Genomic DNA, 26,919 nt, shown 5'->3' with positions numbered 1-26,919 from the left:
TTAAACCGCGCACAGTTGCTGCAATGTACAAAAGCGCACCATCGGTTTTGTCTTCCATTTCTGCAGAAACGTTGTTTCACCCTGTTTGTGAGACTTTTCCATTCTTTGTATCCACTATCGCTTCTGAGTGGGTCATGCATATATAAAAGTCTACGTGGACGTAGAGAAGTACGACGATATGTAGCCTTCATTAGCAAAACACCCACGCTTAGACGAGATGACGCCCAATCAACTATGGTGCAATTGAGCAGTTGTTCTGTTTTAATCGTGATTCTAGAGAATTTCGTATACGTGTTTATACTTCGACTTGCGCTCAGTTTTGATAACAGCAGCGAGCAAAAGCACCTTACTTTTTTTATTGTATCAAATATTACAGATGACTCTTACGTGTGTTATCTTTGTACTGAATTCTAATGATAATTGATATTGCACTGTGGCTACCGCTTGCATGCATGATGCAGAAATATACTAGTTCCCAAACTGTGCGTAATGATCTGATTTTATTACGTTCATATTTAATTAGTAAACTTCGAAGACTTATGCATTTACGAACATTTGAAATGTGTAAAATGTTATAGAATAAATATAAGAATAGAGAACCAATTATAGTATTTGAAAGGTAGAACAAACTTTTATTTAGGTTTCATTCTGTAAGTGTATTTATGAAAATATAAAATTGCATGAAAATCCGTAGACTATTAATTAGTATAATTATTCACAGAGTGGTGAAGTATAAAGTCCTCTGAAAACACATTTGTGGTTATAAAGCAAAACAATCTCTGTCACGTTTTCAAAAAATTCAAGTTAAAGCCTTAATTCTGTGATTATAAAATAAAACGACCTATAGGGTGTGGTATTATTAATGACGATCTTGATTTTGTTTTAAAATCTTTCTGTCTATGTATTTTATGAGACAATTTCGATAAGCTTAACGTACCCACTATGCTGTTTGTGCATGCATATGCGTATGTGCATGTGTATCAAACGTACGATCGATTTTAGAAATACGTAAAAAGCGAAATGGGATATGTAGACATATTTATTTTTTTAAAAAAGCACTACGACGACTATTACAGTCGAACAACACGCTGATATTATTCGATTTTATTGCGAAAATGGATGTTGAGTGGCCGCAGTTGGGCGAAAAATGAGAACAAAATATAGAAAAGAAGATACTCCTGGTGATCCGTCAAATCAAAAGGATTATCGAACAATTGTTTGCTACTGCTTCAGCAGCACCAGTAGTAAGAAGAGGGGGGATAAGAAAGAAGCCTGTTCGGACTGTGCAGAACATCACATGTGTTAAAGAACATTTTACTGAATATCCGTCCAGGTCAGTAAGAAAAGCATCGCGAGCATTGAATATAACGACAAGATCACCAGGAAGAATTTTGAAAGAAATCAAAATGAAACCTTACAAACTTCATCAGCTTCTGCAAGAAAGAGCCTGTGTACGACAATTTAATTTTACGAATCTTATGGTGACAAAGACTAATGAACAGGAACTGAACTGTAAGAAAATTTGGTTTACTGACGAAGCTCATTTCCTCTTCAGTAGTCACGTGAACTGTAAAATTTGTCGAATTTGGGGTACCGAAATCTGTTTGCCATGATTTCAACAATGATTTTCAAAAAGCTACAATTTGATGTGCGATTTCATCTGCTGGAATAATAGGACCCTATTTCTTCGACTCAACGGTAAATTCAGTTCGATACAAACAAATGATTGACGAGTTTTTCATCCCTACAGCTTCAGGATTGCACACAGGATTGAACAATTTTTCAAACCTACAGGCAATAATGCCACACCCTGTAAATCACATATTTTTTTTTAGAGATATTGACGTTTGAAATTTTCAATTTCAGTACTGGTTTATGGACTGGTACCTTCTTGAATCTTTATTTTTATGTGGAAAAATCTTTTTTACTGCCCTTTCTTCTTTCTAACAATATAAATTCTGTATTCAAGATGTCTGTTAAGACCTTAACTCGAATTTTCTGAGAATGTGACATAAATCATTTTGCCTTATAACCATAGAATTGTGAGCTAAAATATAGACTTTAATGCTTCAGAAAGGAGAAAAAGTATACCTCTAAGAGGGTGGGCTAGTTGATCCAAATATGAGTGACTCTGACCCTTCAAAAGTTAAAAGAACTTTTGTCATTTGCAATTAGAAACAAGGGTTCAAGAAAACACAAGTCCATAAGATAGTATTGTAGTTGATAACTTAAAATGCCAATATCTCGAAAATAAAAACGCGTGACTTAGGTCATTTTTCCTTACAAGACCATTGAAATCCATGAAGACAATCGCTTTGTAAATAATTAACTAAATTAATTTTCATTAATTATTAAAAAAACTACATGTATCATGTCGTGAATGCCTTGTCCGAGGCAAACAGAACACTTTATTAAATAAATATTTATATAGGCTGTGTACGAACCCTTTAACAAACTTAACAGTGCAATTTGCGATAAATAAACAGAGTATATTCAGCTTAATAATTTGACTGCTGTAATATTACAAGGTATTAAACTGTGGAACGCTCCAAATATGTTTATTTTCGTTTGACACGCTCTGTATGCAAATACACACAATCTGTTACTTTTAATTATTGTAAACGTCTATTATCGTGTCAATATTTATCGATATATCGAGCGCACAGACAAATTCAGAATCATGCTGTGCCACTAGAGATTGTGACAGTTTGCCGGTCTATATTTGCAATTTATTGGCATAACTTAAATCCACGCAAAAGCGAATTGAACAATTTAGATGCGCTTCGATGTTCAACGTCCGAACCAACTGAAACTCCCCGATGCGAAATCGCGATTTGGCTAGACAGAACAGATATCAAACAGGAAGATGGCTTGTCACTGAATCCCATTCACGTGTTGGATTGAGCAACAAATACACCATTTAACTATATTTTCTGTACAATGAGATTATTTGACATTATATCGAGTTTGTTTAGCTCGTCCTCACACGGTGATGTCGTCTCCCAAAAGTAGGCATCATTGAAATGATAAACTCTATGATTTTATTGCAGTTGGTATTAAATGTGTTCACTTTTTCTTATTTTATTTGAAATTTTCTGTTGCATGAAATGGGATTAAAAATGAAAGATACTGTGTTCATTTCCTTTTGAGAGAGGCCACAGCAAGCTATAACCATTGCAAACAGGATATTTTTCGTTATATTATACATACTTCGTAACACCTTTTCAATACATTCTGCGTGTTTAAACTGAGAAAATTCATTTTAATTGCAAAGCGTATTTTCGTTTTGTGAAAAATGAATTGGGATTTATGAAAATCGAAATGAATAAAATATCATATCGAGAGGAGCTCTTTGATTGACGACTACTGTATTCTATACTTTAACGATACTCTTTATGTCCACATACATACAGAGATATAGTTCGCTAGTTCATAAAGTTGAAATTGAATCCCCAAATATTAATTTGGATTGTCCGCTCTATCTCCCTTACTGTTCTGTTTAGTTTATCTCCGAAAACTAAACGCCCGAAGCATTTAAATTCTCGCTAGATTTCGTTAAATAAGCTATATTTTCCATCCCAATATTCGCGTATAACTTTCAATTCAATACAAAATACTCGCGAATGAAAATGATGTTATGAGGTAGGCCAAGGTTGGACAAAACCTAGTGACCAATATATTTCTTCTCTTACTAAAAAATCAGATATTAAACAATTTTCGACACTACCAGAGCTCTTCATTCGACTCTAGATAATGAAAAAAGAAATGGCAATCTTAGACTCAAAAAATGATTTGATCTGAAAGAGAAAACAATTCTTGCAAGGTAATGAATCTGTCTTTAGTAACTCTTAAAAAATAGTAGAGTGAACATTACAACAGTTTACTTAACGAGAGTCAGTGAAACACATTTGCTGTAAATAATTTGAAGATTTAACGAATATAGCAACCCACTTATAACGAAAGAGTACTTTATTAAAGCGTATTGTAAATAGAGTATTTAAACAGAAGTTTCAAATAATCCCTCTTAATTCCCACCGATTTCGCGTTTCAGGCAGTCTCGGATTTGTTGCTCGGCGTCTTCTGCATGCCTTTTACGCTTCTTGGCCAGATGCTGAAGAACTTCGTCTTCGGGCTTACCCTGTGTAAACTTATATCGTACTTCCAAGGTACGTATTATAATTAGACTCCGTGACTTACTGAAAGCCTGTCGCTTTTCTGTCAGCTTAAGATCTTCACAGCAGCATTACGCATAATTAGAACCTCCCACTTATGAAGATTCTCTGTGCCTTCAAAGAGAACTTTATCATTTTAATCATATTTCGACGATAATTAGTTTCGTTAAATACCTCCATTGATTGCAAAGAATAACTTGAAGCACGTCTGACGAAGATTACATCCCCTAAAAAGAGTAATTTTACCCTGAAAATAGAAAGCAGACGAGAACTTTTCCTAACAAAGTATCCTTTATTAAATTATATCAAAACTTTATACTGTATAAAAGTTTTCAAGTAGAACATTGATCATTTCTTGCAAAAATACTCTTTTATTATACATAGTTAGCGAAGATTTCAAAAGGACAATTTTTTAATAATATCTACCCTACAATAACTCTTAAAAAGAGTTTAATAATCAGGTCCATTTAACATTTAAAATACAGGATGCGTCCGAATAACATGTACAAACGCGAAGGAAGTTGTTCCTTATGAAAAAATTATAAAAATATAAAAAATAAAACTTGTTCATTTTCGGCTTTGTTTTCGAGATAATCAAATTTGAAAATCCACTTTGTATTGTACACACTTGCGGCTTGCGATACGATTCACCAAGCGACATATAATGTCTACAGGATAAATAATGTGTTTGTTTACAATGTTTGTAGGATATTTACAAATTATTACGCAACGAAATCATTAAATAAAACACACACAATGGATTCTGTATTATTGATTCTAAAATTGTTGAAACTGATTGCCTCGCTCTCGTATGCATAGCTATACTTGCATAATTATGAATGCATCAAATAATATATCAAATTCTTTAACGATAGCATATGTTCCCCATAGATCTTTAAATTCTACAACTTCTTTATCCCAGTGAAAAATTAAAGTATTACGAACTTTCGTCATAAAATGTTTTTCTCTCGTTGGAATCAAATGAAACCGTTCCAATAGACCAGCTCCCATTAGGAGGAAAGGGTAGTAGATTTCTAGGAACGCCCAGGTTAAGTGGCCGACAGTCAATGGGGGTTGCAAGGGTTAAAATTTTCTAGCAGGGAAACGAAATCACCTGCTGCTGAAATACGTTCCACGATCGATTGAGCAAAAAATACGAGATCCCGTGATCGACCTTTCCGCGTTCCTGCATTATTCACGGGTATAAAAGCAACGTTTATGCTCTCTCGTACCTGTGCGTACATTCATGGCCAACGAAATGTGTAACTGTGAAACGACTGTGGATGCATGTACGCATCGTGAATGCCAAAGTTTATCGAGTCCCTGAAATGCTAGCCAGTCGATGACGCTAACTACATACTTCTCCCTCGAATGGAATCGCGAAAGGCATTCTACGTATTTTGCGCAGATTACTCCATGAACTTGAACTAATGCAAAACTTCTTTGCAGCGCAATTCCCGTGAGGAAATACTGGCCAACTTGTAGCATGCCAGAATATTTTTCAAGTTCAGTAATATACAGGGTGTCACAAAAATAATGGTGCAAGCGGAAAGGAGGTTATTCTACATGAAGAAATAAGTCGAAAATATATAATAAACGTTTTTGATATCGTGCTTCCTTTCCGAAAAAGTTAGGTTAGAAGTATGATCGGATGCAGACGTACGGAAATACAGTTTTGAATGTTTGAAAGGTACACGGGGCAAGGGGAACACTCTCGCTCTGACCACTGGATGTCTCTACGATACGCTAGAAGCATTCCCCTTTCACCGTTCATCCCTTAAACGGCTAAAACTGTAATTCGATAAACTTATACTCGATCAAAATGCAAAATCAATTTTCTCGAAAACGAAACGTGATATCAAACATTTTTAATCTGCATTTTTGTCTTATTTTTTCATGGAGAATCCTCTTTCCACTTGTATCATCAGTTTTGGGACATCCTGTATACACATTCACAATAGTTGAAAAATTACTTAGCAAACCTTTTCATGGTTCAGTTTAGGAGAATTTTGTTAAATAATTTTTTAGTTATTGTAAAATATATAGATACTATTTAACATAAAAGCAATTGTGACATACTAGAAGTCGCCTAGTGTTGCCTCAGTAAAATTGCGCCTTTACGGATTTTTTTGCACAGATTACTTTTATGCGAGAATCATTTAATTTAATAAGTAAAAAGTCAAATGATTACTGTTTTAACTCTAGAACGACGCTCTTTGGGGGTGACCCCAAAAATATCTTAACATTAAAATAGTATTTATTATTTTCGAAAATTCTTTTTGCATTCTTCTTTTGGAATTTTAAGAAAGGACACTTGCACCTGATTCTTGTTTACAGACAAAAAATAAAATTTTCAGTAGTCGTTTTAGGGTTAATATAGCTTATAAAATAAATGCTATAATTTGGGTATCTATTAGGTCATCTTATAAATAATGATCCCGAAAACCATTTTATTCGTAAAGAAATTAATAAGTACATAGTACATACGATTTTTTTTTAGTCAGCTGTGTCAAATATTGTATTCTACCACCATTTCCTAATTATCAGATAATTTTTTAAGCTCTTCTGCGGAGAATTCTTAATTTTTTGAATTTTATATAGAATAGCATAATTCTCTGCTAGTCTGCTACAATAACACAATAGCCTCATTCCTCTACTAATTTCTTTTACTCCAGTAAAAAAGACTTGTTTACCATGTTGACTGTTCCAGTTTTGTATATTTGCTTTTATCTCTTCCTTGCGAAACTTGACTTCATTTAATCTCCCATTCAGGGGGCCAAACAAAAAGAAACTTGGTGGAGCTAGATTTGTACTGTGCGACTGTTATAACAGAATCTCCTACCTTGATCTTTTGATAGGAAGAAAAACACTCCATTTCTCTGTAAACCTCATCGTTTTTTATATCACAGGCTATACAATTCTCAAGAACTTTTTCTACTGTAAATCGCCTGTTATCGAAAATAAATTCATGAATGCGAGTTTCCGTGCCTGCAGTTGACATCTCGTTTAGTCGCCCCATAAAATTGTATCTGTAAGATCCATTCGGCCACTTTTGAATTGAATTGAATGCACAGTTCATGCAATTTCTTTAGTATTGTTTAACCCTTAGCATGAGTGATTCAAGCCCCAAATACATTTAAATGACCCCACCTTAGTACGCGTCATGCGCGTTTGGACACACCATCAGACACGTATAGGAAATTCAAGTACCTGAATCTCATATAACTTGAGTAGTTCGTTCGCTCAATCGCGAGCGGTCGATCCGCGCAGACGAAACGCAAAAGCATTCTGAAGAAAATTCCAAGTGATTCCTTAAAAAGAAAATATCTTACGATAAATTAAAAAATCCTGGATGTTTGTAGAAAATAGATCGCAGATATTTAAAGCTTTATAAAAGTTGAACCATAAAAGATACAATAAAATGTATTAAGACGTTTTTGTTCTACATTTGCCCTTCAGTGCATCTATAAAATTGCAGAAATCGCTGATTGTCAATCTAGCATATAGGTATGTCGACTTTAAGGCATTATTATTGTAAAATGAAGACAGGTCAAGTATCATGTCATGGGATATTTTATGTTCCAATTTGGATCTTCTACCAGTCCTTAAAATATCGAAAGCTATGTTTGTTACATCTTGTTGTTCTGATTTAGGTTTCCTAAATAACTTAGGTTTTCCAGCAAAGATAATCGCTTTATTTCGCTCTTCCATCTTGGGACCTTCAATAAGAGTAAATTGATCACCCAACTGTGTATAATTCCTCTGCTTCTCCTGATGCTAGGAAGTCTTTGAGCAAGCTTGTTAGATCCCCTTGCCCCAGTAATAAAGTTAATTTCGAAGGGAAACAGACTTGGCCATTTTTCTATTCGCCGTTTACCTTCGGGAACTTGAAACACCAGCGTAGTGAAGCGTGAATCTCCTGAACTGCGAAAAGCTCTAGACGAAAGCACCGCCCCGACCATCTCACCGCGTGCAAGCTTGTCGGTGAAGATTTATCCGTGGTCCGATTTCGAAAATCAAGTGCGCTCCCGAAAGTGCAGTCCTACTACACGTATGATTGCTTTGTGCTGGCGTTTTATCTCAGCTGTTCTAGTTGGTTTCGATGAAACGTGCCCTGGGTGTATTGGAAAAGTTTTTGATAAAACACGAACCGATTTTTCCGGACTTTATTGCATTCACGTGAAACTCTTTCTTTACCCATCATTTGATCGATTTTTGTGGAAGACCTCCTATGATCCCTAGGCAATGATTATCAGATCCTTTTTGGATTATTATAATAAAGTCCAGTTCGAACTGAATATTTTATGGGATATAAATGTTTTTCACAGCCTCCAAGTCCAAGGGCAAAGAATCTGTTCGTGACGGGAGATCGATACTACGATGTACCGTTTACTGGATAGAATAGTTTTCATTTTTGTTGAAGATTGTCTACAATTCAGGCAAAACGAGAAGGTACTATAAGCTTCTGTTTTAGCTATGAGGTTAATAGGCAATCGGTTGAAATTTGTTATAAGAATGTTAGAACATAATCCCACTGGATAGTCGAAGGAAGGAACATAGGAACCTCGTTAATTAAACAAGGCGTGAGGGCACAAAAGCGTTTTCCTTCGTATAATGTCACAGATCGTTAAACCTAGCAGAGACGGCTTATGGCTACGCCCTATGACTCGCAAGTTAAGGCACCATGGTCGAATAGGTACTAACCTCATTTACTAACGAGATTTGATCTCGAATCTTTGGATTTTAATCATTTTCGAATTAGGACAGTACTCTCGTTAGAAATTCCCATTACAACTTCTTTGAGTGGTTCAAAGATTAAGTAGAACGTATGTATTTCGCTTTTCCAATTAGATTCATCGGTTGTGTAATCACGATGTGTTGCAAAAACGTTTTGTGTGCTCTCTCGCTCCGCTGAGAGCAAACTGTCCTCCGAGCTGTGGCAGAACCACAGATCTGTTATTTCAAACCAAAGCTGTAATAGCGAATTTCGCACGTTCCACTGCTGTGGTTGCAGTATCATTGCACTGTATAGGATTTTCTAAGTATTATACTGAACGACTGAGAAGTGTTATTTTCTTGTCATACTTTTTTTAAAGGGTAGAGTAGTCACGTGACTTTTCGAGATCGGTATTTGCTGTTAGAGTTTTCGTTATAGGAATAGCATTACCTACAGACACATAGCTGTCTAATGAAGGCAAGATGAAGACACTACGATTCCGAGTTGGGACTTACAAAATTTAGAAAACTTTCCCCTGCACTATACATGCTATTACACGAGCCATGTGAGCTCGGCACATCGACAGCTGAGAAAAGTCGAGAGAGAAGACAGATGTGACTCTTACTCTCTCGCTCTTTAAACGCTGAGATTCAACTATTCAATTTTTCCCAAATTTTGTCAGTAATGTCACCTTTCTGCCATGTCCTGGTCTACCCTTTTAAATACAAAACTTCAAAGCAAATATATTTAATTCATATTAAACATTCTATTCTCTAATCACAATATATTTTTTACTGTAACATCTGTAGCTTGTCGAACTTATTAATAAACTGGGGATTTTATGCATCTATGAACATTTTAAACGTGTAAAAAATTACACAATTTATACAATGTTAAAAAATATACAGAATATGAACACTGCAAATTATAGCGTCTGGAAGATAAAGCACATTCTCATTTCATCGAACATCGAAATTCTTGAATTAACATCGAGAATGTTACGAGGCTTATAGCTTACTAAGAAAGGAAATTGTTTGGTACTTTTGCAATCGTTTTCGCGTATAGAATCGATTAAGGGAATCCTTGAAAGCGAAGGAAATCGAATAAAAGAGGGTTCTTTAATATCAATTCGATAATGTGCGACATAGGACGATGACAATTCCTATGATAGACACTGTTGACAAACGCTTCCTGAGATAGAATTTCGGAGGGCTCTTGTAAGAGGATTTCCAATATCTACATACCTAGATTTACCTAGCAATTCCTTTTGTGAAGGGACCAAGTTACTGAAGAACTTTTGTTTTATTAAAATTTAACGAATATTATGTAGAATCGATATTTTTTATTTAATCCTAACTTCTGCTCAAACAGATACCTATTGACGTTTATCAAAAGACGAAATAGTAATTACCATACTCCCAATTTTTATATAGGCACAAATTGTAAGTAATATATAAGCATCTACTAAATTCACATAGTAAAAAATGAATTTTATCTATATTGCCTTAATGTGAGATTTGCGATACAAAATGATTTTTTTTCTTTGTGAATTTTATTGCAAAGTAGAAGCTGGCAGGAGCCTGTGATATCCCACTGTTGAAGCTCCTTGCTGTAGGTGTGTCGAATGTGTAGTCATGTCCATCAGTTTGACTTTGAGGATGAACCTACGGATTCCCAAAAGCCCGCTTACATCACAAATTGGCAATTTCCTAAGTGTATGGATTTATTACAGGAAAAAAAAATCGAACAGTGAAACAATAACATTTTTGATTATGAGTAATATAATTCTACCGGCATAGTTATCGAATATCAATAGAAGGATTTGCATTTGAAAGTTTTCATAAAATCGTATAAGCTTCCTATTATCACAAAATTTAACACTGAACGCATAAATACCTATATATCGTTCATTTTCTGCAACAGTGGAACAACTCGAAAATCATAATTTTTCGATAAATAAGAATATAACATCACTTCACGTAAAACCGATGTTTTTTAGTTATGTTATTACTGCAACAAAAGAGCAATACGTGAGTAAAATTACTGAACTGAATACTAAATAGAATTTTTCAAGCTAAAGGCAAGTATGTATGCATCAAAAAGAGAATTTTCTAGCAGTAAGCTCTATTGACTTGTGAATTCTATATCAGACAAATATTTCTGTTAATTACCCATGTAATAGCGGCAGTTATTACAGTCCAAACATTGCAGGTATAAATCTTTCGCTCGATTTTGCTCTTAGTGACGTGACCATTCCATTTAACGCTCATCTAAAAATGTATTAACAGTTCTTCTTCCTGTGCCTTTGAATATACACATTTTCGCCGAATTGTCGATATACTGAAAGAAGCTTTCATAGTCAATGGGCGGAGTGAAAGGTCAAAATTGTTAGAGGTCACATAGGAATATTGTCCCTGTGAGATTCGCCCACACATTTTCAGATTTAGATCGTAGCTACTGCACGCTTATCGAGTTCAATATGGATGCAAATAATATTGATTGAGTTTTCTGTCAAATATTTACGTACACGTAGATTGTAAAGAATTCAAGTAGTTCAAATATTAGAAAACTCTTATTACTCATTGACCAAATCAGACCAAAGGCCTATCTCGAAAGCGATTACATTATTATAAATTCTTATTACCTCGATCTCGATTTCTTCATTTTCAAATACATTCATAGTTCAAATCTTTTTAATTCAGTTTATATTTCTCTAAATTTTCACCGAATGAATTATGTTCACTGTTAATTAAATGACTGCGTAATATTTATAATTAAAGCTTTATGCAAAGGATTAAATGTCTTCAAAAAAAATTACAGACCCATCATTTTCAAGAAGCTAATATATATCAGTTTTTTAGCAGATTCAATTGAGTATAGATAAATGGAAATTTTGTGAATTCGTTTGAAGTGACAAAACATTGGAGTGTATTCAAATTTTGATTATTTTCCATATTTCATTCTGTTTGGATAACATCTGAAAATCCTACATGTGACGCTGAATTGGTTTATTCACGACCAGTCGGGTTATTTTCCTCATTCATATACATACGTCACGTGCGTCGGTTTAAAGGTCTAGTAATGAACTTAATCATTCTAACGTGCAGATATTACAATTGTCGTCTGTATCAACACAAAAGCTTGTATTAATATGTTTCACTGCTGTAGTCTCGTCAGCTACTATGCATTGACATCCCTATATACACCAAACTTCTACTCACTGTCAAAATATAAACTACTGCAAAAGTTCATCCCAATTAAATACAGAATTACAGAAAATATTCTCGCTATAAACTCGTTAATATCTCTCTTCTCTAAAAGAGTATTATAACTTCTTTCAATGACTATTCCATAATTCGAAGTCCATCATTTGAAATTTAATGAGAGAGTACGTGTCTGAAATATTCGTCCAAGTAAATTCTGTTTGGTCGAATATATCACTTGAATACAAATTATTCATCTAAAGTGCCATTCAATGGAAAACCTAAATTCACGTAACAAGTAAAAGTTTCTTCGTAACTCGTCATTCAAAAGAACCTTGCTAATGTTTGTTTTGAAATATGCTAGGTAGAACATATGCATAATATTATTTTTATTTCGACACTCCTGTGGGGATATCCCATCTTTCAAGTAAGAAATAATAAAATAGGTCACATGACAATACTTTTTTGCTGATGCTTCGTTATCGCTTGTGTGTCCATTGTCGATTCGCTTGATTGACTCTGTTCAATTTTTCTAGCTGTGTCCGTGTCAGTGGGCGTTTGGACTCTCGTCGCTATTTCCTTGGAGCGTTACTTCGCCATTTGCAGGCCACTGAAATCGAGACGATGGCAAACTCAATTTCACGCTTACAAAATGATCGTCGTGGTGTGGACAGCGAGCCTAACATGGAACGCTCCCATTCTCGTAGTTTCGCAGCTTAAAAATATACGTGGGGGTACGAACAATTTTTTATTCAAACCTCATTTAATATTTTTGAAATAATAAACAGTTGTTTTACTTTGATGGAGAATCACTTTAGCCAGGGTGTCTGAAAACTAAACTGAGGATCTTTATGCATCAATGAGAATTTTAAATCTGTAAAAAAATTATAAAACACGTACAGAATGAAGAATGCATGGATACAGTACGTAAAAGTATACAAAATACAAAAACTGAAATTCATATTACACCTAGTACCTCAGAGGTAAAACAAATGTGTATTTAGGTTTCATTTATTTATCTAAATCTACAGTCTACTAAAAACTATTTACCTGTTGAGACTTCAAGTTCGTGAGTGACAAATTTATTCATTCGATCCAAATTTTAAATGAAATTTATTCTATTTTTGATACGTCATATTCTACTGATAAATACACAACTCGTCAACAGCAAACGAGCAAACTAAAAGTAGTTTTCACTACAGCTATGAAACAACAGTTTATTTAATATGTTATGTCATTCACACAGTGCCAGTTATTTTCTCCGCTTCTGTTGCCCTTGCTCTATGAATATACAGAGCGTTCAGTCCTACGTATTCGCCTGTACTCATTTTTCAAGAAAAAAAGTTGTTATTTATATGCAACGACCGTACGTGTGCAATATAGGTACGTTTTTGCAGATACGCGAATCATTTGATACATTCAAAACAAAGCGGACTGCGGCCTCTTATCACGAATATGTGACATGATATGTGATCACGCGAAGCTCAGAATACATGTTATTTCTCTCGAACCGTTTAAACGATTATACGGGAATACGAGCTCCAGAATCCAGTGAAACAATTTCAATCATGAACGTGTCGTTTATTGAAACGAAATATCTAGACAGCTTTACAATTCAATTGTCAATTATAAATTTGATTTAGCTGCTCGAAATAAATGTCCTTGAAATCAAGTTTATTAATTTTGAATCGGCGTTCTCTTTCAAACGCTCTGATTTTTATTTAAAATCGTATCTGTTTCGGTTCATTAATATTTTCGATACTCAAATCAAGTCTATGGTTTTAGCCAAAAATATTCGGCTGGTTTAGATATTCTTTTAAAAGATAATATACCGTTTAAGATTACAGGAATAAATTGATGAATACTCAGGTAATCGAAATTAAAATTTAAAAGGAGGTAGAAAGTTGAAATATTGAAAAATACGCAAGAGCGATCATTCATAAATATCCTTCAAAATTAAACTTCACACGTAAAATTATACTTGGTTGAAAAATATTTCTTATTTCAAAATCCATTCTAATTTGCAGGCAAACTAGGCTAAAACTAAAATAAGATAAAGAATTAAATTATTGAATATCTAGAAAAGGTACGCAGATACGCCTATCATTTTCTTAAGTAACAATTCAAGATTGATATATTCCGAAGGTTGAACTTAAATCACGATATCCTCCATATTTCAGACACCCTAGCTTTTACTTCTGCCTCGAAAATGTCTAGAAAGTTTCCTGTCTGGTGTTCCAGGAAGACGAAAGTGTCGAGAAGAATGGCCGAATGTTGGCACTGAAAGGGCGTACAATCTCTTTCTGGATGGAACGCTACTCCTAGTCCCTTTAATCGTAATGAGCCTAGCTTATTCTTTAATCGCAGCGAAACTTTGGCGTGGATTACGGCAAGAAATGCGGCAGACTTCAACCTGTCAACAACGTCGTAAGTTTCGAACGTTTTCGAGATATTTACGATTACTTGATGCAATTTCCTCGCTCACTAAAGCACTTAATACCCCGTAAGCATTAAACCTTGAATACGCCGTAATGTGACGCTATAGATATAAGCAGAATATGGATAAACCGCAGAGACAGAGAGTAATGTTTAATCGAACAGAAAATTCTCCTTTCATACTCGATTATTGAATATTTCCGAAATCTTAAAAACTTGGAATAAATGACATTCAAACCTTATATTACGAGAAGCATGCAATAATTTCATTAATAGATAATAATAACCTACTATCCTTATATCTAAACAATTATTTTAATGAATAATATTAGTAATTATTATTAAAAAATGTTACCACGATAAGTTATTTTAGTTAAATTAAAGATGATTATTTATGGATTAATACACCAATGTAAAACTATGTGATTGAACTATACGCCATTTTACAATAATAATATTTTACATTTTTTGGTATTTTCTTAGAAGTTACATTATATTTTATTCGTAAACTGCTATCCTTATATTTAAACAATTATTTTAATGAACAATATTACAACATAGCTAATAAAATTGCTATGTATATGTTATTTGAGAAAAAACGTAAAACGCACGATTGCTCAAAACTAGTTATTTATGGGTTAACATACCAGTGCAGAAGAAGCTCCAATTATATCAGTGGGAACCCTTTGTCTCCTACCTAACTAATTTTATTGAATCCATTCCGCCACTGCTTAAAATCGGCACCTCAAAGTGAGAATTCGATAATCCACGAGTTTTTCAAATATTTCGTTGTTAAACCTACTCCAAACAGCAGTTAAATAGCCGTGAAAGTATAATTTCGTCCAAATTGAATGTCGTACGAAGACAGAATCGTTGCAACAAATCTGGCTGCTGTGTATGAATCATACGAATGTAGTGGTATTTCAAATGTGACACGCGTAAATATTATTTGCTTGTGTACTGTCGGTGTTTTTCGGTCGTATTTATCGCGTGTCGCACATTCAGTTAGGACATATGGTTATTCAATCGAGAATGTAGGAGAATAGTAACGTCGAGGATTTTTTCTAGAAATTTGAAGATCGATACAAATAATGGATCCGTATTCTAGTCGACAGAACAGAATCCAGTGTATCAGTACGCGAGCCACCGTACGACAATGGTGATGGAGGGCCTGGTACCACGGTCGTCCTTAATGCCTGTGGAACATCCTCAAGATTAAGACGAGGATTTTCCTCGTCGCATGGATACTTCCAAAGTGCTCCTCAGGGAGTATCGTCTAGGGTGAGAAAGTGACGGCCAATATCCTCAGGGCAGGAAAGTGGGTCATCAGGTTTTGACTTACGGGGGGATCGATGTGGGTAACGGGAGCCTGTTTTTAATCGTTTACGTCGCAGCAGTACATTTATCTTTTTTATATCTTCTTTGTTTTGTGAGTATTTGCGTAGAAAAAGGTAACTAGTGAGGAAACTACCCCTAGTGGTAATTTTCGATTTCTATGAAACTTGATAGAATTGTAGAGTAGCCGAAAATATTCAACATATATTTTGTATACCGGCTCATATCCATGTCAAAGAGGTGAAAACCGCCCCCTGACTTCAGCGTGGAAAACATATTTCATCTAAATCTCTTTTGTATCATTAGATATACAAAAACCTTTAAATTCCAAAGAATCCATCTGTGTCATCGATTTTTTGAAGTGTGAACTTGTGTGAACTGTTTCTTTAAAAAGTATTCTCAAAAATGACATATTATTGATCATTGTTGGGAAAAAATCTTAACCAAGATTTTCACAAATTTATATGTGGGTACTATAGACCAAAACACAAAATAAGGATACTTTGGAATTTTGAATCTTTATATCGTAAAAGAGATAATTGTACTCATTGTTTACCCACGTTTCGTGTGAAACTGTCCTGAAATGAATAATTTTAAGAAGATTTTTCAAACAAATAATTAAACATTTTGTTCTACAACCAATGGCTTTCGAGATATTAGGCGAAATATAGTTTTCACTCCAACTTTGGGAGCGGTTTTTACTCCCTTAACGTGAATATGAGCCGATATAAAAAATAGGTATTGAATATTTTTGACTACTCTACAAACCTACCAAGTTTCATCAAAATCGAAACTGATCATTTCGTGTAGTTCCCTTGTAAATAAACAAATGCACTTTTAGCCGGAAAAAGTCTTTTTAAAAAAATATTGACTTTTTTCTTAAATGAATAACAGATACAAATGGTCAAAGTTTTTTAGCAGAAATTTGAATACTGCTGTCAGAACGATAAAAAATAGATTTCAAATAGATTCTGCGAGTTTAAACGTCGCAGTGCTATTAATTCTTGTTGAATCATTCTAGTAAATTTAATTTTACCTTGCCCGATCACTTTATGAATATAAACAACATGTGTGTTCAAGTGTTTATAAGTAAACATGTATGCATAACAAAGCAAACAATTGATATCGAAAAAATAAATTAAGAATATGAATTTATCAGTTTCGATAAAAAGTAAATATTTTGTATCCATCACTAAAGCAATATTTGTCACAAAAAATTCGAGAGCATTCAATCAACAGATTTTATTGCAAATTTTAGCTTTTGAAATAATCACCAAACGTTTCTAGAGATTTTAATTTGTCGGTGATACACGCTATAAACTAAAATTATAAATTTTATTAAAAACAGACTTTTATTTAAACAGACATTTCTGTTAAAAATACATGTTCTAAAATAAGTAAAGATATAGTAAAATACCTACTGATTAATAATTGTGAAGAATTTAATAAATAATGAAATGGTGGCCACGAAGGAACAAGACTTCCCAAATGAAATCATAACCAAGACAAAAAATATTAAGTACAAGATTGTTAAACCTAAATGCACACGACCGACAGTTTCGTCGGTCTAATTAAAGATCGATTACAGTCTTAAGAGAATTTTATACATCGACTGTCTCTTATCCATTAGATAGAAAAAGTAGGATTATTCAGTCTGTGATTGGCCATTAATCAAACTAACAAAATTGTTGGTTGTGTGCGCCTATACTAATAAGGGAACATCCCGAGGTGTAAATCTCAGATTTTGATGAAACTTGGTAGGATTGTAGAGTAGCTAAAAATATTCGACATGTATTTTTATATCAGCTCTAATTCATGTTAAGAGGGTCAAAACCACCCCCAACTTTAGGGGTGGAAAACATGTTTCGCTTAATATCTCGAAAACTATTGCGTGTAGCAAAATGGTATAAATTGAGCGATTACGTATTTTTAAACGACGAATCCACCTGTGCAAACAGCTTTTGAAAATATTAACTTGTTTTAAAAATATATTAAAAAATAGTATATTTTCGTTCTTTTCACTGACTAAATGTTGATCGATCGTTTCACAAATTTATATGTGAATACAATGAACCAAAACATAAAATATCGATAAAATAGAATTTTAAATTCTTACGTTATAAACGAAATAATAACATTCCTAGTTAGACTACATTTTATGCGAAATTGGGCCCTGAAGCAAGTGGCCTTAAGAGAACCGTATATCCTTATAATACATTCGTTATTACATTATAATAAATGTTGTTTATTGCTTATGAAATGTATAAATAATAACATCGCCAATAAATATTCGCGACGTCTCACACTCGTTGCAAACAATACGAGAGGTTCAGAGTCAGTGACTCTTGCATAGATGAAAATGTAGCAAATAAAGATGATTTAAAAATCATTTTTTATCAATAATTATTATTTACTATATGCAAAGAATTGGAGTTTCTACAGAAAATATGATTTAATCAAATAAATTTACTAGAAAGTCCGAAAGCTGAATACAAGTAGGTACTGACTCATAATGTGCAGGTTCCACATTCAAATCTCTGAATAGGTTTCTATTTCTTTTCTTTTTCAATTTTTATTTTAAATAATTCTTAAAGTTAGGTGTTTTTGACCCCCTTGACATAAATTAGAGCTGATAAAAAAAATACGTGTCGAATATCTTCGGTTACCCTACAATCCTGCCAAGTTTCATTAAAATCAGAGATTTGCACCTTGCGATATTTCCTTATAAATCGCAGAATATCTTGGTATCGTGTCATTCCTTTAAATTAACGATCATCTTTCCAATCGCCTTAAAAAGGTACGTGTTCCGCGCACCAAAGTCTCTAGAGTCCTCGCTGGAAAATGCCACGGGTCGGATTTCGCTCACGAATCAAGGATACAGGTCCGAACCAATAGCAGTAGTTGCTTGGCAAGAAGTACTAAAGAGTTCGTCGACGAGGAGCAAGATTCCAGCTGTCCATTCAGCAGGCGACACGTCATACGAAGCAACTATATGGGCAAGAGCATCGAGGCTAAAAAAAAGGTATGTGCACATTTACAAATGCGGAAATCGTATGGTTCAGTAATATGAAGTAAGTAGAATATCGTTTCACGATGCTCGTCAAAACTATAAATGAACATTGGTAAACAGCTGTGCAACCGTTAATATTAATAATGAGTCGCTTTGAAACTCAGTTTCTGTAATGCATGATAAAAGCAAGGCGTATTTACTAACTTTTTATATTGAAATCTTAATTAAATGTGGAGTACACAATTGTTAAATTTCTACGAAGAAGTAGTACAATATTTTAGATAAAACTGTACACCACTTCGGGAAAAGTACAGCAACAAAACTCAACTCGATAAAATAAAACAAATGCTTGACTTTTAGCTCCATTATGTAAGAAAATGTTTGTTCTTTACTTCGTTAAAGCTAAATACAAAATTATAGGGTTATGCGTAAGAAAGTTGAAGATGAGCTTAGAAACTTACATAATAAAAAAGTTAAATGTCATCATCTTCAAGACTTTGGGATGTGGGATTATTTATAATTAAAAGAAAACCTGATTCCTAGTTACGAAAAGAATTTTGATGGACTAATAAATGAACACTCTGTATATTCGAAACACTAAAGTATAGAGAAATGTTTCAAGTGATGAAAATGCTAGAGACATAGTAAAAAATAAACATTTAATATACAATACATAATATATACCATTCATTTATACAGTGTGTCTCACGAATTCTGTTCACGTAAATATCTTCGTTGTTTCCAATAATACCAAAAAATATTACTTACAACAGGTGTAAGGTGCAAGAGAGTGCATAATATTGTATGGATGGCATTTTTACAAGGAGAAACGTATAGAAGGTATAGAAATCATCTTTGTCTTTTTAAATAAAAAATAGTCAAATATTTTAAAAACGGTGAGTTTTAAGAAAATCGTACTTTAGTAGTTTTATACTCAGAATACGTTATTCTATCGAAATTGAGCATAAAAAATTGATTCATTTAAAAAAACAAAATTTATCTTTATATCTTCTATACTCCTTTACCTTTAAAAAATGCCATTTATATCTTATTATATTATACTCTCTTACACCCTACATCCTTTGTAACACTTTCATATTATTGGAAACAACGAAGATATTTAGGTGGACAGAGTTCATGAGACACACTGTATATTTGCATGTATACTGATATTAACTAGAATGTGCATACATGTAAAAAATATTGAACAGCTTGAAAGCTTTGAAAAAAGGATTTAGAAAAACAATTTTCAACGCAGCAGATTTACTTTTAAAACCCATTCAAACTAAAATAGGCATGACAGGATACTTGATTTCTCTATATGAAATATTTACGCATATATAATGCAGAGAATACGTTTCAGAATTTACATAGAGAACTTCAGAATTGTGGAGCTTTGTACAGCATTATGATCCATCAATAGTAAGCCCGCAATTGTAAGGTGTACTCAACTATCAGACATTACAGAAGCCATACTTACAGAAGCAAATGCAATTCGTTACCTTAATGATTGCACACAGTTGTCTAGTAGTAATAGTATCTCTATAGGATTTAATAGGTTGATTGAAAATAATTAAATGATCAAACTTATTTTACTTTTTATCAAATCATCCACTAATTTTGACACCACTATTTCACTACCTACATATGTATGTACGTGTACAGTATTTAGAGTCTTCAGATGCCTGAGGTGGTACAGAAAGAGTGAAAGTATTTATACAGGATTTTTTACAAGTGTCAGAAATTTTAAAAGACGATTCTACATATCAATATAGGTCAAAAAGCAAGAATAACAAAATTGTGTTTGTGACTTCGTTTCAGAATTATTTATTGTTGCAAAAATATTTAAAATTCGCGTGAAATCTGTCTAGCTTCAGACTTGTTCTACTGCCAATGCGCACTTAAATCAGGTCAAACATAGTGCGATCAGAAGAATAATAGTCCCGAGTCAAACACAGCAAAGCCACTAAAATAAGTTCTGAATCAGTCACACCATGCGAATTTTTGGCGTTTTCTCAATAATTACCAACTCTAAAACGAACTTTTAAACGCAATTTTGTCATTTTTAATTTTTGTCCCATTTTGACAATTTAAAATCACCCCTTAACATTTCTGACACACATTATCAAACACTCTGTATAATTAACATTTATATGATGCACATAGAAAAATACTTATAACAATAACTAAGTTTCTAACACAATAATCATATTAGTAATTCTATTCTTTTACAAAAAACTGTAAATTACTCGACAATATTATTAAGGTTGAATTCTTGTATAGCAAGACTAAAATTAAATGGTTCTTTTGGAATTTTTTTTATAGAGACCTAAAAGTTACATTGTACTAGAATTTTGGAGATATAAAGAAAGACCCTCAAACTGTACAAAAAATTTTTTTATTCACTTCTTATTGCTTCTTATTGAGTAGTGATCGAATCTTGTAACCATTTGATATAGCCCATGGATGGCAGACAGTTTAGTATTTATGATAAATATTAGAAAGCCGCAATTTTGTTCGTTTTTCGACATACAACTTCAGTTTAAAAGATTACTTCAAAAATATTATAAGTGAAAAATAAAATCTAATTTTATGTTCAATCCCTGAAGAAAATTTTAACGAAAAGAATAATCTTTGTCTCAAGTCAAGTAAATTAGTCGATTAGTCGATGAAAAACATGGTATCGAGAAAAACACGTGAAGCTTTTAATAACGTAGTAACTCTATTAATTTTTTTAAAAGCCACTAAAAAATTTGCAGAATGCATCGTCGACACGTTGTACTATTGATTTATGCAAAAGACGAAAAATCGATTTGTTGGACCCGTTACGTGATAATCCTCCCATAATGGTTTTAATGGTTCAAAGTTAAATGTCTAATGCGAGTGTAAGTTGCCTGTAATTACTGATTAAGCATTTGAAACAATTAACCTCTGGCATATTGATTTAGTAACACAAATACCCTCTGTAACAAATGCAAATCGGAATAGCGGGAAGTTGTACTGTCAGCAAAGCAGAGTAATTTAGATTAAAAGTCCGTTTCCTTGAAAAGCTTCAACCTATTTAAGTTTAGGTACAGCAATGCATTATCGAAAGCTTTGAAGAAGCAACACAACGTTTTCCTTTACCAGCATCCATTCAAATCTTCGTGCTCCAACACCACCAGTACATTACAGAACTATCACAGAACTTTACAGTAACATCCAATGCAGTACTCCTTTCAGCGCGAAAACTTTGATCACCCTCTGTAAATTGCTTGGAATCACGATTCTCTAATTACCTTCGGTAGCAAGTCTTCGCAAGAAAGTCAGTTTTTCATTTCCTGAATTTCGTCTTAACATGCTCGGAATTAATCAAAGTGAAAGACTGCATTCTCGTATTACTTTATTAAGGGAATATTCTACTTTAGAGACTTTCAAAAATTCGTTTTCTATTCTATCATTTTCTAAAAGTATATGTTTTTGAAAATATTTCTGTCAATGAAGATTGCTGAGTTCGCAAAATGAACGAAGTTATAAGCGTTTGTTCACCATTGCACATTAATACTGCCTAGCTATGCAAGAAAGCAGTAACTTGGTTTACTGCAAAATAGGAGCAAGAGATTTATAGTAATTACTGCTTTTTTCAATAGTTGGGGAGAATAGGTATACTTTAAGCGCGATTTTCTTGAAACCACATTTTACCAACTGGTTGCCATGATATCTCACGTTCTGATTTTGCAAATTTGAAATTTGGAGAGAATCTTCATCCTTTTAGTACTTTTTTTTAAAATGTCACAAATAAAAAAGATAAAGAATCGATAATCTGACTTTCACATGCTGACAAATTTTTAATTTTTAATATTTTTGCACGAGTCCATATTAAACAAGATTATTTTTGATTCGTTCATTTTATGTAAGCAAAACGATCGAAATCGTGGCAATCACAAAGTACTGAACAACTGCATTTCCCATAATTTTCAATATTTTATAGAATAAAAACATTGTACATACCCCTTAAATATAGACAGAATGTATACGAAAAAAATTCAATATAAAAATAAGTTACCATTATGAAACAAAAAATCCCAAGAAACACTTAAAAAATTATTGACTAGACTAGAATACCCACTTGAGGCAGCGGTTAGAGTGGATGCGTTTTCTGACGAATATGTCCGAACTATTTATCCTATAAACGAGACAAGTTCAGGCATATTCGTCAGAACATTAGTTCGCCAGAAAACACATTCGCTGGAACCACAGCCTAAAAGAGCCCATAACAGAACCTTGCAACTTAGAGAAAATATTTGAGCAATCTCGGTCAGTGTAACTAGAGCGCAGCTATCAACTAAATATGTGTATGCACCTAATTTTCAGGTGATCAGAATGCTGTTTGTAATCGTGCTGGAATTTTTCGTCTGCTGGGCACCACTGCATGTGATCAATACGTGGTATCTTTTCGCCCCAGAATTGGTTTATTCCGTGGTCGGAAGTACAGGCATTAGCTTGGTGCAACTACTCGCCTACGTGTCTAGCTGCTGTAATCCCATCACGTACTGTTTCATGAACAGAAAGTTTCGACAGGCGTTCCTTGGCCTTTTCGACTGTCACCGCTGTTGGAGGTAATCAAGGGTGATACGTCGCGTCACTTTTCTCCTGAGGATTTATGAGCCAGACCAAATCGGACGGTGCACAGTGTGATATCTCAGCGATCTGGGCGGGAATACTAAATTTAGATAACGATCCAGATGATTATATATCAGTAATGAAATACTCGTTTTACTAAGAAGTAGTTTTATTCTAAAAAATAATCTATAATATGTAACTTGATCTGTATTTTGAACTATAGCGAGACATTTGACACATACAATTTTATGCTCTATCAACATGTTTCGTATTCAAAATTAGAGAGGAAACAGGAAAAACCATTTTTTTCTCTTTTTTTTTCAAATGATGACATCTTTACTATTTTTTTTTATATTATGACATTCACAACGAAGGCTACTTAAGTCTAATGTCATAAATCGAACTGAATACAAGTACAGATTTATTAAATAGATTATTAATTAACACGAGATCTGCTCAGTACAAGCTTACATATTTTCCCAAAAACAATTTAGAAAAATGTTATTTCAGAATAATACTAACTTCAAATCGACATACCTGTATCCTTACTAGCATTTTTCTAATAATTATTTATATTTATTTATATTCATAATTAATTTTCTAATAATTCAGTTTTATATATAAAACTAAATATTACGTTGTTTATTATTAAAAAGAAAAGAAAAAAACCAACGCTAATTAGCATTCTTTTGCTGCACTAATTGTGTCCTACCGGATTGCTAACTTATCACACTGTCCTGTTAATCTGACACCATTTCTTCCACTAGATTATTTACTAAAGTAATTCGCTACTCTAAGTAATGAATATTACTCAATTCATTTACATTGAAGTATGAACGCATGAAGTAATTTCTGTAGACGATTTTAGCACCTTAAAATTTGAATAGCTAACATCGTTTGCTATAAAATGTTGCTTTGTAAAGAAAAGATTACAAACTAACAACAAAAGAAGCATATATGAGAAAAAGCCTCAAATCCAATTTTTAACAATCCTTTGTAGAATTCAGGAAATCCGGTATTGAAGCGAAAAAACTTTATTGGAGTTCAACGAATTCCTATTCCGAAAGACACATGCATGTACAGGTCTCATGTAAAACTGTCTATGTAAATTTCAGAGTAGGGTGTAGAAACAGCGATATTGCCATGACATCGACCAGGAATGCGGCGCAAGTTGGAAACAACAGCGAATTGAGCGGAAATGAATCGACAGTTTATCTTGCAAAAGCTTCACTTGTCGCCAGATCTGGTATTCAATTTTCTATCGATGTTACGAGTAATTAAATGAATTACGTGGCATGTAGTTTTTCAGAGACCTAATTTAATCCATAGCCTAGAAATTAGTATAGCAATAATAAAATAGATCGCTGTATGGATGCTTGGTCAGCATAGAATATTTAATAACCAGATTATTTTATGAGTTTTACTTTATAAGCTTCTATCGGTATCTCATAAATGTCTTAATTTTTAATTAAGTGGAAGTGCTTTGCTTTGGATCCCCCTTTTACCTCTTTTATAAATTTCATCTCCATTCTTTCTTATAATTTCTACAGTATTGTTAATTTGTAAAATGCATGGCAGACACTTCCAACGTACTTTGTAACCGAACACTCGTCTCCGTCCGTTGTCTCAGTTTCGCAGAAATTTCGGTAATGCTCTCTAGAAATTTTGCGACACGTCTGGGCTGACAACTTATCTCGAACTTCCTGCATTATTAATGTTGCCCCAGTAATTTCCAAGGATGTTCCACAGAGCTAAAATTGAAGTGTTTGTCATTACACGTTATTAATATTCATAGTTGTACTACAGCTTTCGCATACTGGCATGACATTCTTTTGTTTCTTTAACTCTTTCGCATCTGGAATCCTCTTGCAGAGTCTGTTAAAGTCCTGTGAGGTCCAGAACTAGAGAACAATTGGTTATAAAAAGCGGAAACGGATGGAGAGGGTTAATACTATACTAAAATATTCCCTCTTTTTTAAGAGGATTTTATAAAGAGGAACCGTTTTCAATCTCTGGTCCAACATAGGCTGAATCTTCTAAAAAATTCTGTCAATTAAATATGACTTTCGAAATTTATTTTAGTACTGCCTCCCCTAATTTCTCTCGCAAAAAATTTTCGAATCACGCAACTATACAAGACGCTAAAAGAGCTCGCCATGCAAATCTCGTCGGAATTTGCGCGTCACGGATGCTTGAAGCTTAATTGTGGCCCCATAATCCATATTAGCTGAAATTACAGTTTGCTTACGCGAGTATGCGACTTGTTATTACGCTGAAGGTGGCATTTGCGGCTCATTGAATTTCATAAGGCCAGAGGGGCCATTACTGGGGCAAATCTTAACAGACATTTTCGAGTCGCTCCTTCAGTGATAGCTATCTTGGGAAATGTTAAAATTTGTCATTAGATCGCGGGATAATTCTGCTTTCAGAGGTGGTGAGACTTCTCGAGGAGGAGGATCGCGTCTAGTACAGGCAGAACACTCCTGCCAATGAAAGTTGGAGACCAACCGTTCCGTTGCTGTACGCTGGCAACGAACAGGATGACTTTTTCTTAAAAATATCTTGGCGTCCATCCAGTAACAGGGTTACTTTGCCTAAAAGTGAGAAGCCTCTCGTAAACGGTAATTCACGATCTTGTTCATCGTGCATGGACAATCTCAACTTCCTGTATGACTGATCGCGAAAGGGTAACTTTCAAAGAGGTGTACATAATTCGATCCTAAATGTGGGAACGCATTTTCTAACGTTTCAAAGTGAATTCTTTTAGTATAACAACGTTTTTTCAACCGTCGAACGATACTCGTTTTATTTTTAACTCGGGGAATTCCCAGTAGAACCTGTTACTGTCAAAGAGAATCATAGGTCGCCTGACATCTGGCGACAGAGGATGAGAAGGAATCATTTCTTCTCGTGATCTGGGTTATTTTCTGAAAATAGCAAACTTGGAACCTCAAGAGTTAAGATGTCAATAATATTTATTTTGATTCCGTTTTAATTAATATTTATGAATGTGAAATTATCAGTTTCTTATCATAAAATACACATCAGTCTAATTATAGGAATTCCGAGACACACTAAATTCTTAAGTAGCATTTAGCACGAATAAGAGATTTAAGAAATATCTGTTGTTCGATGAAACGAAACATATACATAGATCAGTACGTCCCTATGAATGATGAGCTACAAGAATAAATGACTAAAATTCAATTAAACACCGCCATATCTCTTTTTGCATACTTTTTAAACGTTTGGTAAATCAAATAGGGCTTATAGAAGTAATGAATTAAATTAGGAAATTCATGAGACCTTGTAATCACTAAACACAGTTACATTGTTAAAAAATTCATTATCCTACTCTATCAATACCTTCTGCAGCAGTATTTCACAGCTGGTTTTAAACAGTTTTAGTTACAAAACTTTACACTGATGGCTACATTAGGTCTA

At 33.8% G+C, this 26,919-nt stretch overlaps 1 protein-coding gene across 2 annotated transcripts in view; it reads left to right on the top strand.

Moving 5' to 3' along the window:
• LOC143184491 (cholecystokinin receptor type A) overlaps nucleotides 1-26,709 on the top strand; it is a 49,706-nt gene extending 22,997 nt beyond the window's left edge. The window contains exons 3-10 of one of the 2 annotated variants that reach the window (XM_076386764.1): nucleotides 4,052-4,166; nucleotides 12,629-12,826; nucleotides 14,334-14,519; nucleotides 15,637-15,809; nucleotides 18,661-18,885; nucleotides 23,227-23,471; nucleotides 24,591-24,721; nucleotides 25,905-26,709. In XM_076386764.1, coding sequence (XP_076242879.1) covers nucleotides 4,052-4,166; nucleotides 12,629-12,826; nucleotides 14,334-14,519; nucleotides 15,637-15,809; nucleotides 18,661-18,885; nucleotides 23,227-23,471; nucleotides 24,591-24,721; nucleotides 25,905-25,942 — 1,311 coding nt within the window. In that variant the 3' untranslated portion in view covers nucleotides 25,943-26,709. Of the gene's footprint in view, nucleotides 1-4,051; nucleotides 4,167-12,628; nucleotides 12,827-14,333; nucleotides 14,520-15,636; nucleotides 15,810-18,660; nucleotides 18,886-23,226; nucleotides 23,472-24,590; nucleotides 24,722-25,904 lie in introns of those variants that run through there. The other variant, XM_076386765.1, reaches the window with a different exon arrangement.
• The last annotated feature ends 210 nt before the right edge of the window (nucleotides 26,710-26,919 follow it).

Source organism: Calliopsis andreniformis, chromosome 10, assembly GCF_051401765.1.
Source record: "Calliopsis andreniformis isolate RMS-2024a chromosome 10, iyCalAndr_principal, whole genome shotgun sequence".
Classification (NCBI taxonomy): Eukaryota; Metazoa; Arthropoda; class Insecta; order Hymenoptera; family Andrenidae; genus Calliopsis; species Calliopsis andreniformis.
This window is presented reverse-complemented; position numbering and strand designations above follow the sequence as displayed.